The sequence below is a fragment of the Trematomus bernacchii genome, unplaced genomic scaffold, assembly GCF_902827165.1.
Source record: "Trematomus bernacchii unplaced genomic scaffold, fTreBer1.1, whole genome shotgun sequence".
NCBI classification, from domain to species: Eukaryota; Metazoa; Chordata; class Actinopteri; order Perciformes; family Nototheniidae; genus Trematomus; species Trematomus bernacchii.
The window spans coordinates 8,377,171-8,398,884 of record NW_022987821.1 but is presented as its reverse complement, the minus strand read 5'-3'; the positions used below and the strand labels follow the sequence as shown (position 1 = coordinate 8,398,884).

The window sequence follows — 21,714 nt, the reverse complement described above, 5'->3', positions numbered from 1 at the left end:
TCTTTAATGGTCACACATGCAGAGCACACAGCACACACAGTGACATTTGGCCTCTGCTTTTAACCCATCCTAGTACCAGGAGTCTAGTACCAGGAGTCTAGTACTAGGAGCAGTGGGCAGCTATTGTACAGCGCCCGGGGAGCAATGGGAGTGAGGGGGGAAGGGGGTTGTCTGGTGCCTTGCTCAAGGGCACCACGGCAGGGCAGGAGGTGAACTGGGACCTCTCCAAGTAGCAGTCCACACTCCATATTTAGGTCTGTTCGGGGACTTGAACCGGCGACCCTACCGGTCACAGTCCAAGCCCCCACTGACTGAGCCACTGCCAGACAAACCAATGAACAAAATGAAATATTATGCAAAAACTATAAAATACAATACGCAAATATTATAATAACATCCACGGTGGTGCCTGATGTGCAACTATACATCCAAAACCCCATGCATGCCATATACAAGAACACAGCATTTAATTAGCAGTCTCTAATGGAGTGACCACACTGCATGCATTCAACTGCATATGAAAATCGAACATACCATTTAGGGTACCACTTTACAATAAGACTACCCTGATAAAGGGTTTACGAATAGTTTGTAATTCATGTATTAATTAGGTTATGAACACTTTATAAGTCATTATTAGCTTTTATAAGACATGAGATAAACAGGGCGACTGTGACCGGTTGCTTGCCAAATAGTGAGCCCACATTTATCTGTACTGCTAAGCCTATTGGCTACTTAGCTTACTTCATCTCCTTCATCAGCCAGCATCCTTGGTATCTGTTGTTCACTGAGTTGATTCTCGCTAAGTAGCCAATATAAGGCTGTCATCTTGCCAAATAGTGAGCCTGTGTTGATGTATGAAAACTATGTATGAACTGGTTTATAAATGGTTCTTAATGATTAATAAAGTGTTTACAACCTAATTCATAACCTAATTATAAGCCCTTTATGAATCCTTTATAAGGGTAGTCTTGTAAACTGGTACCCAATTTAGTGTAAAAACATTGGCAGAGTTATATGCCATCAGTGTCTTATTTATTAAACCACATTTGAACTGAAAAACAATTGTAATAATAAAACATCCCCAACGTACCCCTAGGGGTCCGCGTACCCCCATTTGAGAATCACTGCTCTAACCGCAACATCCAGAGAGATGAGGCAACAATGCATTGACAATATATACATTTTTATTTGTGGAAAGGCATTTAAAGCAGATATCTACAGGATAACAACAGTATTAACAATCTTCCAGGATTGGTGCAGACACTACCTCCTTTCTCATTCTTCCTTTCCTTCATCGCCTCCTTGTTTACTTCCCTCTTCTCATTCCATGTCTTGCCTCCTACCTTCTTAACATTAAACAACATTGTATTTGATGTGAAATTAGTCTCACAGTGATGCTATGCTATGCAAGGCCCTGAGAATATCAGGACTGTAATTTGATAAATTAACTCCTGTATTGAAGTCACAGCGCTTAGTGTGCTGACATGGATAAATGATTACCAGAAATACGAGAAATGCCCTGTAATTAGTCTTAAAAATAGGTATTCTATGCTATCATTCAGTGACTTATTTTAGTAAAGTATGTGCAGACGTGTGTGCATTTCATCCTGTGCACGATGCTGCATTCAAAGAGCGAAGACAGAGATGTAGTTGGACTTGTGTTGCACACTTGGAATTGTTTCTGCAGAATCCCTCAGGCTCGCGGCAGGAAGCGCAGGTTGATGGGCTTCCCGGGGATCAGCAGGGTTCGAGTTTTGGGCTCCACCACGGGTGCACCGGGCTCAGGCTGCACCTCGAACTTCTGCATCAGCTGGAAGACCACCAAACTGTTAACATCACACTCTGACAACAAGCTAATGTAGTCCTGCATTCATGACAAAACTTGAGTAAAAGCGCAAAAGTACGAGCATCAAAATGAACTATTTCTGCTCAAATATATCATATACCATACAGGGTAGCTTGTGAATTCAACTTAGAAATGTGCAGACCCTCGGAGATGATAAGTGTGACCCTCATTGTGTTTTGGCTCTGTGACAAACTGGGTTCTTCAGCTCCTCTCTCAACATGGATGCTAACATCTGTTTGCATGAAAGGTAATCATTAAAACAAATATCAACCCCCCTCTCTTTATGCACTTGATCCTTAAAGTCACTCTGACATTGGGAGGGGGTGATTATATAGAACTAGCTGCAGGTAGACTGTGTAAATGTTTCTCCTGCCAAAGACCTAGAGCTCAAAGCCTTTTGTAAACACACAGCTTTATCAGGTCAGGGGGTTGGAGGATATGAGGTTGAATCCTGTGGGAAGAGTTATGTAACTTTGACCAAGAAGTTTTCTGGCATAGGAGCAGCAGATCACACGTGTCCCTCCTCTCTCTCTCTATTAACTGGAGTGATGTTTTAACTTCCTGTCGGTGTCTCTCACCCTGGACAGAGCGAAGAACATCTCCATCTCCGCCACCCTCTTCCCGACGCAGCCTCGCACCCCCACCCCGAACGGGATGAAGCTGTACGGATGATGATTGTAGGATCCGGTCGTCGATTTGCTTCGAGAGGAATCGCCTCGCAGCCATCGCTCCGGCTTGAAGAGCTCGGCGTCTTCAAACTGATCTTCATCGTGACAGAGCGAGTAGTGGCACAGGTGGAACTGCGTCTGGAAAAATGAAATAGTTGCACGTGAATGTTCTTTTCAATCGTTTAATGTTAACGGAGCACTTGAAGCAGCGTCACACCTTCTTTGGGAACCTGTAGTTTCCCACGACCACCTCGTCCTCCGAAACGAAGCGTCCGTTTCCAGGAACCACAGGATAGAGGCTGGAGGAGAGAGGCAGAAGAATATCATTTGCATAATAATGACAGGTTTGAGGTTTTTCAGTACAGTTTGTTCTAACTCCACCTGGTTCAGGGAAGACATGAATCACCACTTCATTTTGTTGTACTATTGCCTCACAAAACGTTCCCTGAGGATGTTCTGACAGGCAGATATTTCTCACCGCAGCGTCTCCTTGATGACGGCCTTCAGGAAGGGCATCCGGCTCAGGTCGTCAGAGTTTGGCTCCTGGAGGTCCGGACACACGGAGACCACCTCTCTGTGGAGACGCTCCTGAGCCCCCCCGTCCCTCGCCAGGTGGTACAGAGTCCACGACAAAGTGTTGGAGGTCTGAGGAAGAGGAGGGAGGAATCAGAGGTGGGAAGTATTGGAGTACAAATACTTCGTTACTGTACATTTTTCTGGTATCAGTACTTTACTCCACAACTTTTTACTTTGACTTCTTACATGTTGAACACAAATACCTGTACTTTCTACTTCTTACATGTTGAACACAAATACCTGTACTTTCTACTTCTTACATGTTGAACACAAATACCTGTACTTTCTACTTCTTACATTTTGAACACAAATACCTGTACTTTCTACTTCTTACATGTTGAACACAAATACCTGTACTTTCTACTTCTTACATGTTGAACACAAATACCTGTACTTTCTACTTCTTACATGTTGAACCCAAATACCTGTACTTTCTACTTCTTACATGTTGAACACAAATACCTGTACTTTCTACTTCTTACATGTTGAACACAAATACCTGTACTTTCTACTTCTTACATGTTGAACACAAATACCTGTACTTTCTACTTCTTACATTTTGAACACAAATACCTGTACTTTCTACTTCTTACATGTTGAACACAAATACCTGTACTTTCTACTTCTTACATGTTGAACACAAATACCTGTACTTTCTACTTCTTACATGTTGAACCCAAATACCTGTACTTTCTACTTCTTACATTTTGAACACAAATACCTGTACTTTCTACTTCTTACATGTTGAACACAAATACCTGTACTTTCTACTTCTTACATGTTGAACACAAATACCTGTACTTTCTACTTCTTACATGTTGAACCCAAATACCTGTACTTTCTACTTCTTACATTTTGAACACAAATACCTGTACTTTCTACTTCTTACATGTTGAACACAAATACCTGTACTTTCTACTTCTTACATGTTGAACACAAATACCTGTACTTTCTACTTCTTACATGTTGAACACAAATACCTGTACTTTCTACTTCTTACATGTTGAACCCAAATACCTGTACTTTCTACTTCTTACATGTTGAACACAAATACCTGTACTTTCTACTTCTTACATGTTGAACCCAAATACCTGTACTTTCTACTTCTTACATTTTGAACACAAATACCTGTACTTTCTACTTCTTACATTTTGAACACAATCTTTACTTTGACTTGAGTAAAGAAGTTTAGTCAGTACTTCTACTTTTACCAGAGTATTTTTAAACACGAGTATGTGTACTTCTACCTGAGTAAAGGATGTGTGTACTCTTGCCATCACACACTGCTGTCAGAGAGGGTTTACCTGAATCATCTTCAGAGCGCATGCATGAATAATGTCATGATAACTCATCCGAACCCTTAAGCAAGATCTTTTGATTGGCAATCAGCTCAGCAGAGAAGCATGATCCTTCCTTACTTTCTCCATATTGTTGACACAGTGTGTAGATGTTGTACACATGGTGATCTCTACTCCGACAGCCTCGCCTCGTCAGGAATGCAAGCCGACGGGCTCAACGTGAAGAAACACAACCTGAACTCGGTGTTGTTGCAGGTTTCCTGAACCACTCTCACTGTGAGGAGCAGGGTGTTCAATACTACAGCATATCCACAGTTAAAGGATTCCTCTGCACAGTTTTTAATTTGACTTTCTGTCTTATTTCTTTCATGCACCAATGTGTCACTAATTATTTCTAATGTCTTTATTGCCTTAAGTATATTGTATTTTTGGAGAAACCTGGGTCTTTTGGGGACTTTTATTGCGATTCCTAGAACTGCTGAGCAAATGATGATAAAGCATGTGTATTTTAAATATTTATCTTGGCTCTTAATCTTTCTACCTACAACCTACAACACATTTACTTTGAACCCTGCAGGCAGGGTTCAAAGTAAATGTGTTGTAGGTCTTTAGGACAACTCTAATTCCAAAGAAAGTATGCAATACATTCTTTGGAATTACTTTCATTTGTTCTTATCTTTTAGACTAATTGAGCGCTTGTTGTTTCTTATAAAGGGATTGTTTTCTGTGGGCATGATGTTTTAAATACCTGCAGCCTGCAGCCTTCATAGCTGCATAGCTTTCGGCAAAAGAACGGCAAAATATCTACAAAAAAATCACCAAAATATCTGCAAAAAATCACCAAAATATCACAGAAACCTGTAGGCAGAAACTCCCAGCATGCAGTGCTCACCGTGTCGACCCCCCCCAACAGCAGCTCCGTGACACTGGTGTAAACCTCGCTCCTGCTCAGCTGGTCTGAGGTCACCAGGTACGTCAGATACAAGCCCTCCGCCGGCTCTCCGCTGCTCACCTGAGCCTCGATCTCACAGATCCTCCTGTCGATGAGGGTCCGAGCTGCACGGAAAAACGTTCAATTAATAACAGCTTACGTAGTTTATATATTTGTATGCTGAGAGTTTAAATAGCATTTGTAAAGTTAATATTATATGCTTGATTATGTTTGAAGATAACTGCGTTTGTTGGAATATTATTTATAAGTATTATGTGTGAATTAACATAAATGTGTTATCCTCTTTTCTGCCAGATCAACCAGCAAAGAGTCTGGAAAAATTCTGCTAACTTTTTTCAAAAAATCTGCAAACAATTAGCAAATTACCGTAAAAAAGATTGTAAAAAAACACCAACATATCTTCAGAAAACACCAAAATCAGCAACAAATCACCAAAATATCACCAAAAAATGACCAAAATGACCAAAATATGACAAAAATCACCAAAATATCACCAAAAAATCACCAAAATAGCACCAAAAAAGCACCAAAATATCACCAAAAAAGCACCAAAATAGCACCAAAAAATCACAGAAAATCACAAAGAAATCACCAAAATATCACAAAAATCACCAAAATATCACCAAAGAAACACAAAAAATCACAAATAATCAGCAAAATATCTTCAAAACATTCCAAAAAATACTTAAAAAAGCACCAAAAAAATCACTAAAAACATCACTAAAAAATTTGGAAAATATCTGCAAAATGTCTGCAAACAAGCAATAAGAGAGACATGGTGTCCCACCCTCATCCCACAGTGAATCCAGAAGTGTTTTGATGTGCAGGAAGCCTCTGGAGCTGCATACCTACGTCATAGAGGTCGTCCCAGGCCTGAACGAAGCGCCCCCAGAAGGGCAGGACGCCGCGGCTCCATCGGGGGAAAAGAATCACCGTTTCAGACAGCGTTAGCATGTCGTTAGCCGCCGTGATGAAGCGCAGCGTGTCGGGGGGGATCTCCTCCTGAAGGCATCCCATCCGGGTCTCAAACAAGATGGAGGAGATACCTGCAAGGAGGAGGAAGAAGTCACATGATGCATTTCAGCGCTGCAGGAGCCAAAATGCTTGTTTTGCCATTGCTTATTATTTCTCTTATTATCTTCATTTCTGTTTGCATCACGTTTAATTCTTATTGTTTATGACTTCCAGCAATTGTCACGTGGGTGTAGTTGGTATTTAGGTCACCTGTTGGATGCCGGTTTTGGGACATGACGTAGAGGAGAGGGTGAATTGCTCTGATACTTTCTGTTGATCGTGTGCTCTGGAGTTGTATATTCTTTGTTTTTCCTATTTATTAAACACCATGGACTACGGACTCTTAGAGGGGGAGTTTTTGCCGCTACAAGCACTCCATGGATAACTTTGGTTTGCAAGGAAGACTCATTGTTGACACAAACTGAGAGCGTTCAGATAGACCTAAACCAGCCTAAAGCAGTTCCCTTTATGCCAACTAAGTGCTCTAGTCTTTGCAATAGGCTGATCGATAGTATCAAATGCAGCACTGAGATCGAGCAAGACAAGAATAGAGACTTTGTCTGAAGCTATTACAAGGTCAGCTGTGACTTAAACAATAGCTGTCTCTGTGCTATGTTGTGGTCTAAAGCCAGACTGAAAATCTTCAAATAACTCATTGTTTTTTGCTTTCTTAAGGATTTTTGAGAGGAATGGAAGATTAGAAGTACCTCTATAGTTGGCTAAAACGTCTGTTTGATCGAGGTTGTATCATAAATGGACTACGACTTAATTTCAGTCACACAGCAGCGTTAGTGAGGCAGAGCTGACAAATATGCACTTGAAATAGACTGTGCCAGATGCTGATGGATGAGTGTCTCCTCTACTGAAACGTGGCCCGAGGCAGAATTAGAGGGTAAACCTTGATGTTAAAACGTGTTTCCTGAGGGGATCGGAGAGAGTGGGTTAGGAATGTGTTTTGGGAATGAAGCCGGATTGTTCTCCTGAGGGCGAGAACAAAGAGGAAATCACATGAACAAGCAGAAAGTAGCGTTAGGCAGGAGGGTAAGAAACAGAGGATTTAGCAGCTTCAAAAAAGACCACCAGATTTGGGGAAATGTGTGTGTTTGGTGGCAAAAGTACACACACCCTTTACTCAAGTAGAAGTACAGATACTCGTGTTTAAAAACACTTGAGTAAAGAAGTTTAGTCAGTACTTCTACCAAAGTAAAAGTAAAGAGGGCTTTGAAATGTACTTCAGTAAAAAGTACCCATAACTAGCAGCTGTTTTAAAGAGTACCTGACCTCCCTTTATATTAATAGAACAATAATGTCATTGTTAGCTAATGAATGTTTCCATGCTGAACAACGGCAACATGACAACGTTTTCATTGGTCCCTCTTCTTTAGAGAAGACCAGGAAATGATGGATACACGGATCGTGTTCAAATCAATAGGCACGCCAGAAAAAGGGATACATTAGCGACTCCACCGAGTAGTAACGTTGTTTCTATCACTGACAATCAAGCTGGATCAGATAAGTAGCTGTGACTACTGCAGAGTCATTGTTTTGGGGAATTTATATATTAACCATTTACAATTAAGACAACATCCTGATCATGATGATTTTCTCCAGCAGTAACAGGGCTCTCCAACAAGCTATACTGCTTATCTATTTGTGTTTTTCAAGGCTTTACAAAAGAAAATCTGAGAAATAATCAGATGCACGTTCTACAACTGTGAACACCTGTTCCCCTTTGAACAGCTGTTTAAAGGGGGAATAACTGAAGTCACAGGAGATCTAGTGGAAGGTAATTGAAGTATTTTCATCAGGAAACAAAGTGGAGAAGATGCAGCATTCATGTTTGAGTGGATGTGGTCAGTGGTGACTGAGCGCAATCAGCAGATGAATCTCAAGCCACAGGGTGTTATTGAGTGATCATGTCAAGCTCTCAGGGCCTGTCAGCATTGTCCATGTTCAGCCCAATTCCTTTCACAAAAGCTGACTACAGTTTAGTCACCTGGAGTGATATAGCATCCCGAATTAGCGAGGATGCAGATGATTGTTACACCCCTTCCTACCCCATAGACTTTGAGCAACCTTTGAAGTACAAGGGCTTAATCTCGCTCATTGTTGACACAGTAAATAAAGACTACCTGCCAGACGGTTTCAAACGATTGAGGGTCCTAAAACTTATATATGTGAAGAAATACGTTAAACTAGCTTTTGAATACAGATAAGAATACCGCACACACCATCTTTGTTGGTTGAAGCCTTGGTAGCAGTTGTACCCTGGTTTGGCGCCCGAACAGTGAACTCAGTGAAAGTTAAAATACATGACTGTTCACTGCCATTACCCTTAGGTAAATCCCCTACACGTGACTGTTCCGTTTATGTTCCCCCAGTTGTGGTGCATGAGTGGAAGAATGTGTCCATCTGCTTCCAGAGCGGAGGAGGGTTTTTACCCTCTGACGATGTGGGCCACAGCGACTGTAACACCGTAGTAAAGATCAAGTTAACCAGAACTCCCCTTCCAGAGAGGGTTTACTTGGTTTGTGGGAACAGAGCCTACGGTTGCGTGCCTTATGATACTTTTGATGGCACCTGTTATCTAGCCTATCTAATCCCTTTGATCCGTAAAGTAGAGACTGAGGAGATTGCAGCAATATTCCCTGCCCTACACAGAACTCGTAGAACCATCACAACAGGTCAGCAGCTGGCTAGCGCATTTCTGCCCTGGTACGGTATTTATGTTTCCCAGCAGGAAATTATAGCTCTCTCCAAGGTCGTGGAGAAGCACCTCAATGTGTCCAACACAGCCATGTTAGCTGAACACAAAGAACTGCAGGAAGTTAGAACAGTGGCATTACAGAATCGCATGGCACTGGATCTTCTACTAGCAGCACAGGGGGGTACATGCAAGGTGATTGGGTCTGAGTGTTGTTCTTTCATCTCTGATGCCACACCTGAGGTCATGGATATGGCTCATAATACTGCTAGGGGAAAAAAGAATTGCACGAAACTCATGGGTTTGCATTTGGGGATTTAACTGGAACATTTGGGTCATGGGGAGGGGGGATTGTAAAATTCATTGTTACCATTTCAGTGTTTATCATAGGTGTGCTAATCCTGATAATGTGCCTAGTCACTGTAGTTAAACTAGTCCTGCGAAAGATTACCAAAGCCGCCCTCCAGGCCCCACAGAGACTAGTGGGGTACACCACCGTTGATGACACCGTGATGATGTACGACGCCGAGCTTCCAGACCCGTGGGTCGCTGCCGTGGTTTCCGAACCATGGGTTCCCCCTAACCGGTCAACTTGTCTGGCACGAATGGTAATTGTTGTGAGAACGCTGAGGCACTTCTTTATCGGTGTTTGTGGACTCTAAGATGTGAAATCTTTGAGGCCATGAGCGTCGGACGCAGGTGGTTCAGTGTTCCCAGCTGTTTAGTCTACTCCTTCAGAGATGTTGATTACTCTCTGTGAACCAGTTAAAAGGTCTAGCATAGAGAGAGGCTCTTCAGAATTGACGTGGCAACTCTACCGTGTGGTCAGAACCTCTGACTCTTTGACTTGTGATGTGAATCCTCCGGCCGAATACTCTGAATAAACCCATCAGTGTTTGACATCAAAGCTCCAACTCTCACCGTGTCTCCTTCCTGAGTCGGTGACTCCATGCATTGCTACACAGAAGTTTCCCCCACAAGCATCAACGGTGATTTTCAAGGGGAACACTTCATTCATAAGAGGAGAAACTGTGGTGATGATGGCCACATAACTTCCTGTCAAATAGTTTGCATACATCTTAGTGTGACATTTGGGTGTGAGCACAGTGTGATTAGGAAATGAGTGAGAAAACATTTTCTGCACATCATTTCATGTATCTATACGTCACCGTGTTGCCTTATTAGCCAGTCTTTGAGTCCGCGTTGGTTAGTTTGGAGGAATTACCCCCACATTAAATTCTCCTGTGGTGAAAGACAAACATGTCATTGTTGATCTACGATCAGGAAGGATTGCGGTTTCCTGGGGCAGATCCTGCTTCTCTGGAAGAAGTGTCACTTCCTATTGTACACTTGCTTAGTTTTAGTCAAAGTAGTCTGTTGAAATCATTTTAATATTAAATCTAAATAATAATGATCACGCCACCAAACACACATTCAAACTAAAGGAACCAGCCTGTTTGGAAAATGTGACAAGTAGAAAGTACAGGTATTTGTGTTCAACATGTGAGAAGTAGAAAGTACAGGTATTTGGGTTCAACATGTAAGAAGTAGAAAGTACAGGTATTTGTGTTCAACATGTAAGAAGTAGAAAGTACAGGTATTAGGGTTCAACATGTAAGAAGTAGAAAGTACAGGTATTTGTGTTCAACATGTAAGAAGTAGAAAGTACAGGTATTTGGGTTCAACATGTAAGAAGTAGAAAGTACAGGTATTTGTGTTCAACATGTGAGAAGTAGAAAGTACAGGTATTTGTGTTCAACATGTAAGAAGTAGAAAGTACAGGTATTTGTGTTCAACATGTAAGAAGTAGAAAGTACAGGTATTTGTGTTCAAAATGTAAGAAGTAGAAAGTACAGGTATTTGTGTTCAACATGTAAGAAGTAGAAAGTACAGGTATTTGTGTTCAACATGTAAGAAGTAGAAAGTACAGGTATTTGTGTTCAAAATGTAAGAAGTAGAAAGTACAGGTATTTGTGTTCAACATGTAAGAAGTAGAAAGTACAGGTATTTGGGTTCAACATGTAAGAAGTAGAAAGTACAGGTATTTGTGTTCAACATGTGAGAAGTAGAAAGTACAGGTATTTGTGTTCAACATGTAAGAAGTAGAAAGTACAGGTATTTGTGTTCAAAATGTAAGAAGTAGAAAGTACAGGTATTTGTGTTCAACATGTAAGAAGTAGAAAGTACAGGTATTTGGGTTCAACATGTAAGAAGTAGAAAGTACAGGTATTTGTGTTCAACATGTAAGAAGTAGAAAGTACAGGTATTTGGGTTCAACATGTAAGAAGTAGAAAGTACAGGTATTTGGGTTCAACATGTAAGAAGTAGAAAGTACAGGTATTTGGGTTCAACATGTAAGAAGTAGAAAGTACAGGTATTTGGGTTCAACATGTAAGAAGTAGAAAGTACAGGTATTTGTGTTCAACATGTAAGAAGTAGAAGTACAGGTATTTGTGTTCAAAATGTAAGAAGTAGAAAGTACAGGTATTAGTGTTCAAAACGTAAGAAGTAGAAAGTACAGGTATTAGTGTTCAAAACGTAAGAAGTAGAAAGTACAGGTATTTGTGTTCAACATGTAAGAAGTAGAAAGTACAGGTATTTGTGTTCAACATGTAAGAAGTAGAAAGTACAGGTATTTGGGTTCAAAATGTAAGAAGTAGAAAGTATAGGTATTTGTGTTCAACATGTAAGAAGTAGAAAGTATAGGTATTTGTGTTCAACATGTAAGAAGTCAAAGTAAAAAGTCGTCATGCTAACAGAGGCCCTACGTAGCTGTGTACGTAGCCGGATGTCTGACTACATGGATGACGCTCATGAGACACTGTGTTGAAGTCATGATAGCTATGTTCCTAAGATTGGCATGATGGCTGTCATGCTTATTGCTTATGCAGGCCTTAGCTAATCTGAACTAATGTCAGAATACTGCTTTGAACCGGTATTCCTCCATCTTGTTGACTGTAACTCCCTCTCTTGTATATCAGCATATCAAGGACTCTACTCTGGGAACTATTTGTCCCACGCAGCTCTGTGTGTGATGACTACTTCCATTCTTGCAAGGATAATAAATACATGTATCCTGATATTGAAGACCAAGCGGACGAGTGATATTTTTCTAACAATAGTGGAGTAAAGTACTGATAGCAGAAAAATGTACTTAAGTACAGTAACGAAGTATTTGTACTCCACTACTTCCCACCTCTGGGTATGAGTGTGTGAGGCATGTCTGATTTGAGTCCCCTCAGTATTTCCCACCTTCAAAGCCGAACTTGTAGAGCTCGCTGGTCAGATCTGAGACCGTGTTTCCGTCCTCGCTCTTTCTCCGCAGGATCTCTACGCGTCGCAGCAGATCTCCAACCACCTGGTGGATGATGGGAGCGTACGCCGACACCTCGTGCAGCTTCAGCATCTTCGGGTTCAGAGCCCCGCGGATTCTGTACCACTCTGGTCCGGTTCTAGAGAGGAAAAGAGGTTTCTTTTAAAGGTCACCTACAGTATTATGCAAAATGCACTTGTTCAAGTCTCTTCTACATCAGCATGTGTCCCCTGTGTGTAAAGAGACTCTCTCTTTACACACAGGGGACACATGTCTCTTCTAAATCAGCATGTGTCCCCTCTGTGTAAATCACAACCAAGGTAACCCCCCCCCCCCCCCCCACACCTTATCACCTGAATGTCCTCCTAGAGCACCATTGTGTTCTTTGTAACCAAATCTCTCTCAGAGGGGCGTGGGGAGGGGCTCCTTATTTTCATCTAAAGTAACAGACAGAGAATCAGCACTTTGGAAACAGGGCTGAAACAGAGGGGATTATGGGTAATGCTGCAATGATCTGTTTGGTGTTTCAGCCAATCAGAGACAGGCTCTGGATATATCTGAGACCTGGGATATGTGGATGAAAAACAGTATAATAAGGGAACTTTAATAATATCATTGTGTGATTCTTATTTGCTAATGTTTATCTATATTTACTACTTCTCACACTTCTTAGCTAAGCCTGGGAACATTCCTTATTAAGAAGATGTGTTGCAGTGTTGTTAGTTACTCTCTACGTCACATGTGTCAAACTCAAGGCCCGGGGGCCAAATCAGGCCCGTGGTGGATTTAATTTCGGCCCGCAGGATAATGTTTAATTACTATTAGATCTGGCCCGCCGGTATATTGCACGCACACCTTCACTCCATCCTGAGGGTCTCCTCAGCTCAGAGCCTGACCCCAAACATTGATGACCTTGCACCCAAGATGAGATGCCAAGTATCTGAGCTAGCATCACAGAGCAGCACACCGAGTTCACATGGATGTTTCCTTCTGCACTTTCTCTCTCACGACAACAGGGCATGTTTGGTTTTTTCTTTGAGGGAAATAGTTTTTTTGAAGCTGTTGTTGGCCTGTGGAGAAATGTAATCATAAGAAATGACTTGGGGGGAAAGCTGCAGATAGAGCCATAAGAAATGATTATTTAATGTGTAATGTTGTTTTTATAGGCAACAATTTAAGCTTTGTTAGTTCCAGGTTTAATATGTGCAATAAGTTCATTTCAATAAGTTTTGCAATAAACATTGAACCAGTCCGGCCCTCGACTAGTACCCATTTTTAAATTTTGGCCCACTGTGTATTTGAGTTTGACCCCCCTACGTGTACCAACAGTATGACCTTCTGTTGAACTGAGAACTTCCTGATACTCCCTAACTCCCTAAACTTCCAGCATGCTCCTTTTATTGATCACCAAGCTTCACTTCTCCCTTTCTCCTCTCTCTGTGTTTAAATAACCCAAACTCTACTCTTGGTCTTTCTCTCTGCAGACTGTATGCTCTCTGTGTGACTGACTGAACCTTCTTGCAAGAAATAAAATACAACAAAGACAGCTGAATGGTTTGATTCTCTATATCACATTTGATAAACACATTCACTCCTAATAGTCCGCTTCTCTGGTGCGCACCAGACGACAGTTTATTACATCGGTTCATTTTTCAGAAGGTTCGGTTTGCGTTCACACGGGCAGAACTCAAACGGACTAAAACTTTAAACACAAGTCATGTGCACGAGATGCTGTTCAACAATTGGTCAGACATTAAGGGGGAAAAACGCAAATCCAGGCAATTTCTACCATAGCCTCCGCCATGGAGCATCGGCAGGTTATTTTCATGCTGCTGTTAATCTGGAGAGCATATCAATGGACTCTAGCAGACGGCTCATATGATTATATAATCAGATAACATGCGATAAAAAACATTATACCACATAATGAGAGACGTCCTGCAGTCAGGAGGAGGTTTGACCGACGACAGGTTTGATCAACTATTTATGTATAGTTGAGCGTTTTTACTTTACACGACAGTGTTCAACACTTCATTCTACTTCACTCTTTCGCTACAGATTTTGAAGACATCCGCGTTCTTTTGATGCGTAAATACTACGCTTCCTGTGTTTTGGTCTCAGACTGTGTTCACACCGACCCAAAGGAACCGCACCAAGCGGTGAAACGCTCCAGGGTTCGATTCAACCGGACTAAACAAAGCTGGTGTGAACGAGACCTTAAACTCCAGGGGCCCGGTGATGGAGCCCTGAGGAACTCCGTTATCACTTCATCAAGGCATATTCACTAAAGTAATTTTAGTACAAAGTGCAGATTTGTATTCTAACTTCTCTATGTTAATATATATATAATAAAATATGTACTCACTCGACATGCAGCCCGTAGGCCTGGCCCCTGAGGTCCCGGTACTCCTTCCAGTGCGGCAGATCACACCTGAGCGGGTACTTTCCCTCCTGCCGGATCACCTCTTCGATCAGCTCCGGCGACGCCACGTTCACGATGTCGAACGGACCAAACCGGGACCGCCAGATGGGCCCGAAGAGGTTCTTCTGCACATCCTGCAAACAGAGGATGCAAACGGTTAATCATTGATCATTGAAGCCACACACACCTGGTTCGGGACTTCCGGTTACGCGCACCCGGAAGATTCGGATGCAAGTTTTCAGCGCTTGTCCGTGCATCCATATGCTCGTTACTTTAAAACGTTTTGATGTGATTTAGGTGCTTTTTCTATACAGTAGTATTTGCCACGATGTTGTCTTTAGACTTTCTCAACGATGTTCGTCGCATGAATAAGCGGCAGAATTAGGGCAATATCTGTGAATTACTCTCACATCCTACACACTACTGAAACCACAATCAGGTCATCTACGATCTGCGGAGGCCTGCTCCCACCTGTAGAGTACGGCTGTACTTAGGAGGATTTTATCCCGGAGACATCGCGGTGAGACGGAGTGGCTCCACGCTTCGGGCTGGGGCCTGCTTCCACCGGGCGTGTGCTGCTGTGCGGAGGAGGATTTGCCGCGGCTGGGGCCTGCTTTCCACCTGTCCTGGTTCTGCTGTTGCGGAGGCCTGCTCCCACCTGTCGTGTGCTCCAGTGTCGTGTGCTGCTTTGCTGAGGAGACCTTTTACCCCGGGGATACCACGGAGAGACCGGAGCGCTTCCTCGCTGCTGCTTTCGCCTGTCCTTTGCTGCTGTTGAGGAGGAGGATTTTTGCCCCAGGAACATCGCGGATATTGTGTGCTGGTCTGGGAAAATGGCCCATATCGTGATTCTGCTGTGCCTGTTAACTGTTCTGGACTATGAGAATATCTCTAGTCATCCTGAGAAGCCTACTGGATTCAGGTCTGTTCTGCCACCCGCAGTAGGCATCCCCTGCAAAGGGTCGGATGTGTTACACAAACAGTTACCGGTTACCTTGTCGCAGACAATCTGCTCGACAAAATATGTTTGTCTTTTTTGTTTGCCTGCGATGATGGTACTTCAGGACTGCTTCTTAAGCTCTAATCAAACTCTCACAGACTTTTCCGGTGACTCTAAAGTAGATGACAATGTGTGTGTGTCGATTAAGAGGAAAAGATGCCTGTTTTTTTTGTTGTTATTACTGTCAGGAAATGTTCAACCTAACCCTGGTCCGCCCAGTAGTAGTAGTCAGATCGCTACTCCTGCTGATTTTAAAGCTAGGTCTGGGTTGGGTTTCATCCACTTGAATGTGCGCAATCTGTTAGGTAAACTAGATTTTGTCCGCATTTGGGCGAGCTCGACTGACGCTGACGTCATTGTGTTATCAGAAACATGGCTAAATAAAACTATTTTGGCCTCTGACATATCCTTAAATGGTTATAATGTGTATCGTACCGACCGGCCTAATAAAGGTGGTGGAGTTGCCATTTATGTTAAGAATAAGTTCAGTGTAACCACATTGATTTCCAAATCTGTCAGTAAGCAATTCGAATTTTTAGCCTTAAATATAGAAGTGGCAAAGGGGCAACAAGTCATGGTGGTGGGGTGTTACAGACCCCCCTCAGCTGTCAAGGACTCCTTGTCTTCACTAGCAAAACTTTTATCGCAACTAGACTACAAGGAAATAGTGCTACTTGGAGATTTTAACTGGGACTGGTTAACTGCAGTGTCAGAGGATTTTAAAAACCTTTGTATCTCTCTGAATGTTACTCAGATTGTTGACAGTCCTACTCGCCCTAACGTTAAGTCCCCTAATAAATCCTCCCTAATTGATCTCATTCTAACTAATGTTCCCTATAAATACCCATCTGTGGGAGTATTTGCAAATGATGTGAGTGACCACTGTGCTGTAGCCACAATCAGGGACACTAAGGTCCAAAAGGTTAAACCTCGTATTATTATTAAGAGACACATAAAACATTTTGTGGAGCAGGGTTTTGTTCATGATCTGTTTGGGTTTGATTGGGGAAAAATCGATCTGTGTGCTGATGTTGAAACTGCATGGTCTTATTTTTATCTTGGTTTTATGGAAATTATAGATAGACATGCACCCCTACGTACTTTTAGAGTAAAGGGACGAGACAATCCTTGGTTTCCTGCTGAACTGTCCAGTCTCCTGCATGAGAGAAACAAGGCCTGGGCAAAGGCTAGGAAATCAGGCTCAGAGGTAGAATGGCTGCGTTTTAGGCAGCTAAGAAATAGCTTCACTTCACATGTCAAAAGTGCTAAGTCGAAGTACTATTTGTCAGTTACCACAGAAAACCTAAATAATCCTAGGACATTTTGGAAAGCCATAAAATCGCTATCCACCGGTGAGATCCGAAATGAGCTACCTCCGTGCCTTACCACAACATCTGGCTCTATATCGGACAGGGCTACTATGCTAAATTGTTTTAATGAGCATTTTGTGTCTTGCGGTTCTCTGTTTGATTCTGTGACTAACTCTGCTTCTGTGAACACCACAGTCTGTGACTCTGAACAATGTGGTCTGGAAAACACTTTCAGTTTTACTCCTTTTACTGTTGATGTTGTTCATGAAGCTTTATCTAAGTTAGATCCTAAGAAACCGGCCGGCCCGGACAACGTAGAACCTTTCTTTTTAAAGATAGCTGCAGATTTTATTGCTCCACCTCTCACTTCTCTTTTTAACCTCTCCCTCAGCACAAACACAATTCCTAAAGTATGGAAGTCAGCTTATGTCCTGCCTTTGCTGAAAGGAGGGGAGGCAACTGTTTTAAATAACTATAGGCCAATCTCTTAATTGTCAGTTCTGGCTAAGGTTCTTGAACGCCTAGTGAGTGAACAGGTAAAGGAGTTTTTATGTACAAATGACATCCTGTCTAAACATCAGTCAGGCTTCAGAAAGCAACATAGCACCATCACTGCCACAATGAAAGTGGTGAATGACATTACAAGTATTTTAGATAAAAAGCAGAGTTGTGCAGCTCTATTTATTGACCTTTCCAAAGCGTTTGATACCGTCGATCATCGCATCTTAAAGCAGAGGCTACTCAGTATTGGCTTATCCAGCCATGCAGTGGGGTGGTTTGTGAACTACCTCTCTGAAAGGTCCCAATGTGTTCATTTTGATGGGCTGTCTTCTGAGTGGTTGAACATTGCTAATGGTGTTCCTCAAGGTTCTGTTTTAGGTCCACTTTTATTCTCCATCTACATCAATAGTTTAGGTGAAAATGTGGATGAAGCTACTTTGCATTTTTATGCGGATGACACCGTGATGTATTGTGCAGGTCCCTCCATTAAGGAGGCGGTTGTTAAATTACAGGCTGTTTTTAACATTATTCAGACTCAGCTCTCTGAACTAAAGCTTCTTTTAAATGTTGAGAAAACCAAGGTAATGCTCTTTTCTAAAGCTAAAAACAAAAAGACTCCAGAGACTGCTTTGGATATTGTGACTATGCAAGGACAAGTACTCCAAGTGGTTAGCTGTTATAAATACCTTGGTATCTGGCTTGATGATTGTCTTACTTTTAAACTTCATGTCATTAATCTGCTTAAAAAGCTGAGGGTTAGATTAGGTTTCTTTTTCAGAAACAAGTCCTGTTTCTCTTTTGAAGCCAGGAAAAGTCACTGTGACCTTTTGACCTGTGCTGGACTATGGTGATTTGATCTATATGAATGCACCTGCCCATTGCCTGGAAAGGTTAGATGCCGCCTATCACAGTGCTCTGAGATTTGTTACTAACTGTAAAGTACTTACTCATCACTGTACCCTGTATGCCAAGGCAGGTCTGCCTTCACTTACTGGTCGGAGGCTCAGTCATTGGTACATGTTCATCTACAAAGCCATGCTGGGTAAACTCCCTTCTTATATCTGCTCTCTGATCTCACGGAGAGTGCCAAGTAGCTATTGCCTGAGATCACAGGATGTGTTTTTATTACATGTGCAAAGTGCTAGGACTGTTCTAGGTACTAAAGCTTTTATGTGCGCTGCTCCTCTGGCTTGGAACACCATGCAAAAAATATTGAAACTGAGCATTTTGATTCCCTTGCATCGTTTTAAAGCACGGCTGGATGACATGTTATTGGATACCTGTCAATGTAAATAGGTTGCTAATGTATACCCCTGTAATTATGTTGTGATGTCCTTTTGTTTTCTGTTTGTTTTTATGTGTAACTCAATGTACCGCAGGTCTCCCTTGAAAAAGAGATCGTTGATCTCAATGGGATTTTTTAACCTGGTTAAATAAAGGCTACAAACAAAACAAACAGAGCGTCAAAATAAAAGCATGCAATGTGTTCATTTACAGTGTGGCAAATTATGAAACTGTGTAATAGCAAAGCAGTTTATAACTCTATTCAAATTAAAGCATTTATACTATACTGTTTATATTGTAATGTACATATTTTTACATATTTATTGTTGTTTTGAATTGTGGTACACGATGGCACATATTTCTTGTTGTTTTTACTTTACTAAAAAATAAAATGTTAATTTATTTTGTTGTTATTTTACTTTATTTGCGACCAAATCCATTTTCCTCACAGGAATGTTTGTATTTCTGATTTTACATTTATAGTAACTTTATAATAACAATAGAAAGTCCACAAAAAACTCAAAACCTGACTTTTTATCTCTCACAAAAAAAAAGAAAAAAAAAATGTAAGGAGTTTTAGCTGAATGCATTTGCTCTGAAAGCAAACAGTTGTTACTAAAACATGAACACATATTAGTTTTTGCTTTTCAGCATTGTACATAACAGCTAAACTGTTAAAAAGAACATGTATCGTGCAGTGGTCCGCTCTGTACCTGCAGCAAGTGGCTCTTGTCCGCGTATCCTTTGATGAATAACCAATACAGAGTGGTGGCTAAACTGGGGCCGGGCAGATCATCGATGCTCTTCGTTTTCCCAGCCTCGATGTCGGCCTGGAGGTTCAGGGTCTGGTTCAGGCCTGAAGAGCCCCGGGAACGGAGCTCCACACCGGGCCGAGCAGCAGGAAGTGTCCGGGGACAGAGAGCCTGGAGCCGGAGAGCCCGGGTTGTCGAAGAACCCATGGTGGAAGAATCTGTGAGTGACTGTGAGAGTGTGAGTGTGTGTGTGTGTGTGTGTGTGTGTGTGTGTGTGTGTGTGTGTGTGTGTGTGTGTGTGTGTGTGTGTGTGTGTGTGTGTGTGTGTGTGTGTGTATCCCCCTGCGGGAAATCAATTAGTTACTGTAGTAGGTTACTGTGTAAAAAGATAATCTGATTTGAATGCAAATAATTATGCAAATGAGAACTGTCTTTTTAAAATGTATTTCACTTTCAGATATCATATTACCAAGTATATAATATCATACAAATATTGAAATATAACATCCTGCATTTAGCATTTGAATCATGTCAACAAGTATCTAATAAAAACATAAAATGCACACATAAGAGCATTATAAACCACAAGATTACAATTATTTAATTGAATAAAAGTCAAATTCAAGCGATTTTCGGTAATATGTTGACACAAATATATATATATATATAAATAAACACAGAACATCCTGCAATAGGAATAGGAACTACTCTGTAATTCATTCATACACATGTACAATTTTTTATATTCCTTTTAATGTATACTTTATATACATTTACAGGTAATGCAGTGTTTTAAGTAACTTGATAACACAGACTTGAAGTAACAGTTATACATTAAACTACTAGGTATTACTAAAATAGTGTGTCTGCCTTCGAGCTAGTGGAGTTAATACATTTTTTAACATGTATCCTGTCTTTATTTCACCGTAATATGAGTCATATTTCAATGTAAACTGGTCGGTAAAAGGCCTCAGTGAAAATGTATATTAATGGCACTATGTTCAGAAAGTGTGTATTAACGCCCTCTTGTGGTCACAGTGAGTTACTGCAGCTTCATTTCTGTCAAGCTAGAGGAATTGCATATTACATACCACTTCCTGTAACATCCTACAAAATAAAACATTGTATGTAACAGACAGAAGTGTATTTTAGTTTTTAAAACGTTCAATTTTACTTTACGGCTTTATCTGACTGCAGGGTATTGTAGTCAACTTTATACAGCAACGTATCACATCTTCTAACTCTACTCACTAAGCGGGAAGACATTGCATTTGAAGGAAACAGTTCGTTTAGCTTCTGCTAATGTTGTGTGCTAATCATACGGTGGCCGAGACGCGCTGAAAACACATACGGCTAACACATAGAGCTAAGGTAATCGGGAGACTCGAGGGAGTAACTGAGAGCTAGGTAGTTAATACACGTTTTAACATGTATCCTGTCTTTATTTCGCCGTATTATGAGTCATATTTCAATGTAAATTGGACGATAAAACGCAAGAAGATGTGCATATTACATACCACTTCCTGTAACATCCTTCAAAATAAAACTCTTTATAATGGAACAGAACGAGTCAACTTGATGTACTATTACTTTTATTACTGATTGTATTTCACTTTAGCTAGCTTATTATAAACTAGATCTGTCGTTGGATATATATTTGAACAACTGTAATAAATAAAGCAGAGGTTCGCTTGCTTTAATTTCATTTTAGCTTAACCTGATAGCATTGGTTACATCCGGGTCTTACCCTGATAAGGATGCATTGGTTACATCCGGGTCCCTTTGTTGTTGCTAGAATAGGGTTTATTGTGTTTCTCATCATGTTGACTCCACTAGCATGAACTCTGACACAACTGTAAAGTTATACTGTCGATAAAACGTGCAAATTAAAACTACGTTTTATTTTGGAAGGTCAGGGTTAACAGGAAGTCTTGTGCAACTCCTCTAACTTGATAATGGAGTTGTAGTTACCGACTGTGGCCAGAAGAGGGCGCCAAAGCTCCTCGCTAAATGTTACCATGGACTGGGTGTTATGTGATAATGACTTTATCTAGTTTACTAATATTGTATA

At 41.3% G+C, this 21,714-nt stretch overlaps 1 protein-coding gene across 1 annotated transcript; it reads right to left on the bottom strand.

Moving 5' to 3' along the window:
* Nucleotides 1-1,169: 1,169 nt before the first annotated feature.
* Nucleotides 1,170-19,895, bottom strand: si:ch211-113j14.1 (cytochrome P450 27C1). The gene is made up of 9 exons (XM_034151564.1): nucleotides 19,605-19,895; nucleotides 14,740-14,930; nucleotides 12,314-12,513; nucleotides 6,192-6,389; nucleotides 5,284-5,447; nucleotides 2,996-3,162; nucleotides 2,735-2,816; nucleotides 2,428-2,655; nucleotides 1,170-1,813 (listed from the first exon to the last, which is right to left on the bottom strand). The coding sequence occupies exons 1-9, from the start codon at nucleotides 19,848-19,850 to the stop codon at nucleotides 1,697-1,699; spliced, it is 1,593 nt and encodes a 530-aa protein (XP_034007455.1). The 5' UTR covers nucleotides 19,851-19,895; the 3' UTR covers nucleotides 1,170-1,696.
* Nucleotides 19,896-21,714: the final 1,819 nt, after the last annotated feature.

What these genes read in the sequence shown, in the direction of transcription:
- si:ch211-113j14.1 (XM_034151564.1), bottom strand. Translation starts at nt 19,850, where the DNA reads ATGGGTTCTTCGACAACCCGGGCTCTCCGGCTCCAGGCTCTCTGTCCC. An exon ending in GGACGACCTCTATGACGTAG is followed by an intron (nt 5,448 to 6,191) that starts GTATGCAGCTCC and finishes TTTTCCGTGCAG; the next exon opens with CTCGGACCCTCATCGACAGG. An exon ending in ACTACAGGTTCCCAAAGAAG is followed by an intron (nt 2,656 to 2,734) that starts GTGTGACGCTGC and finishes TCATTTTTCCAG; the next exon opens with ACGCAGTTCCACCTGTGCCA.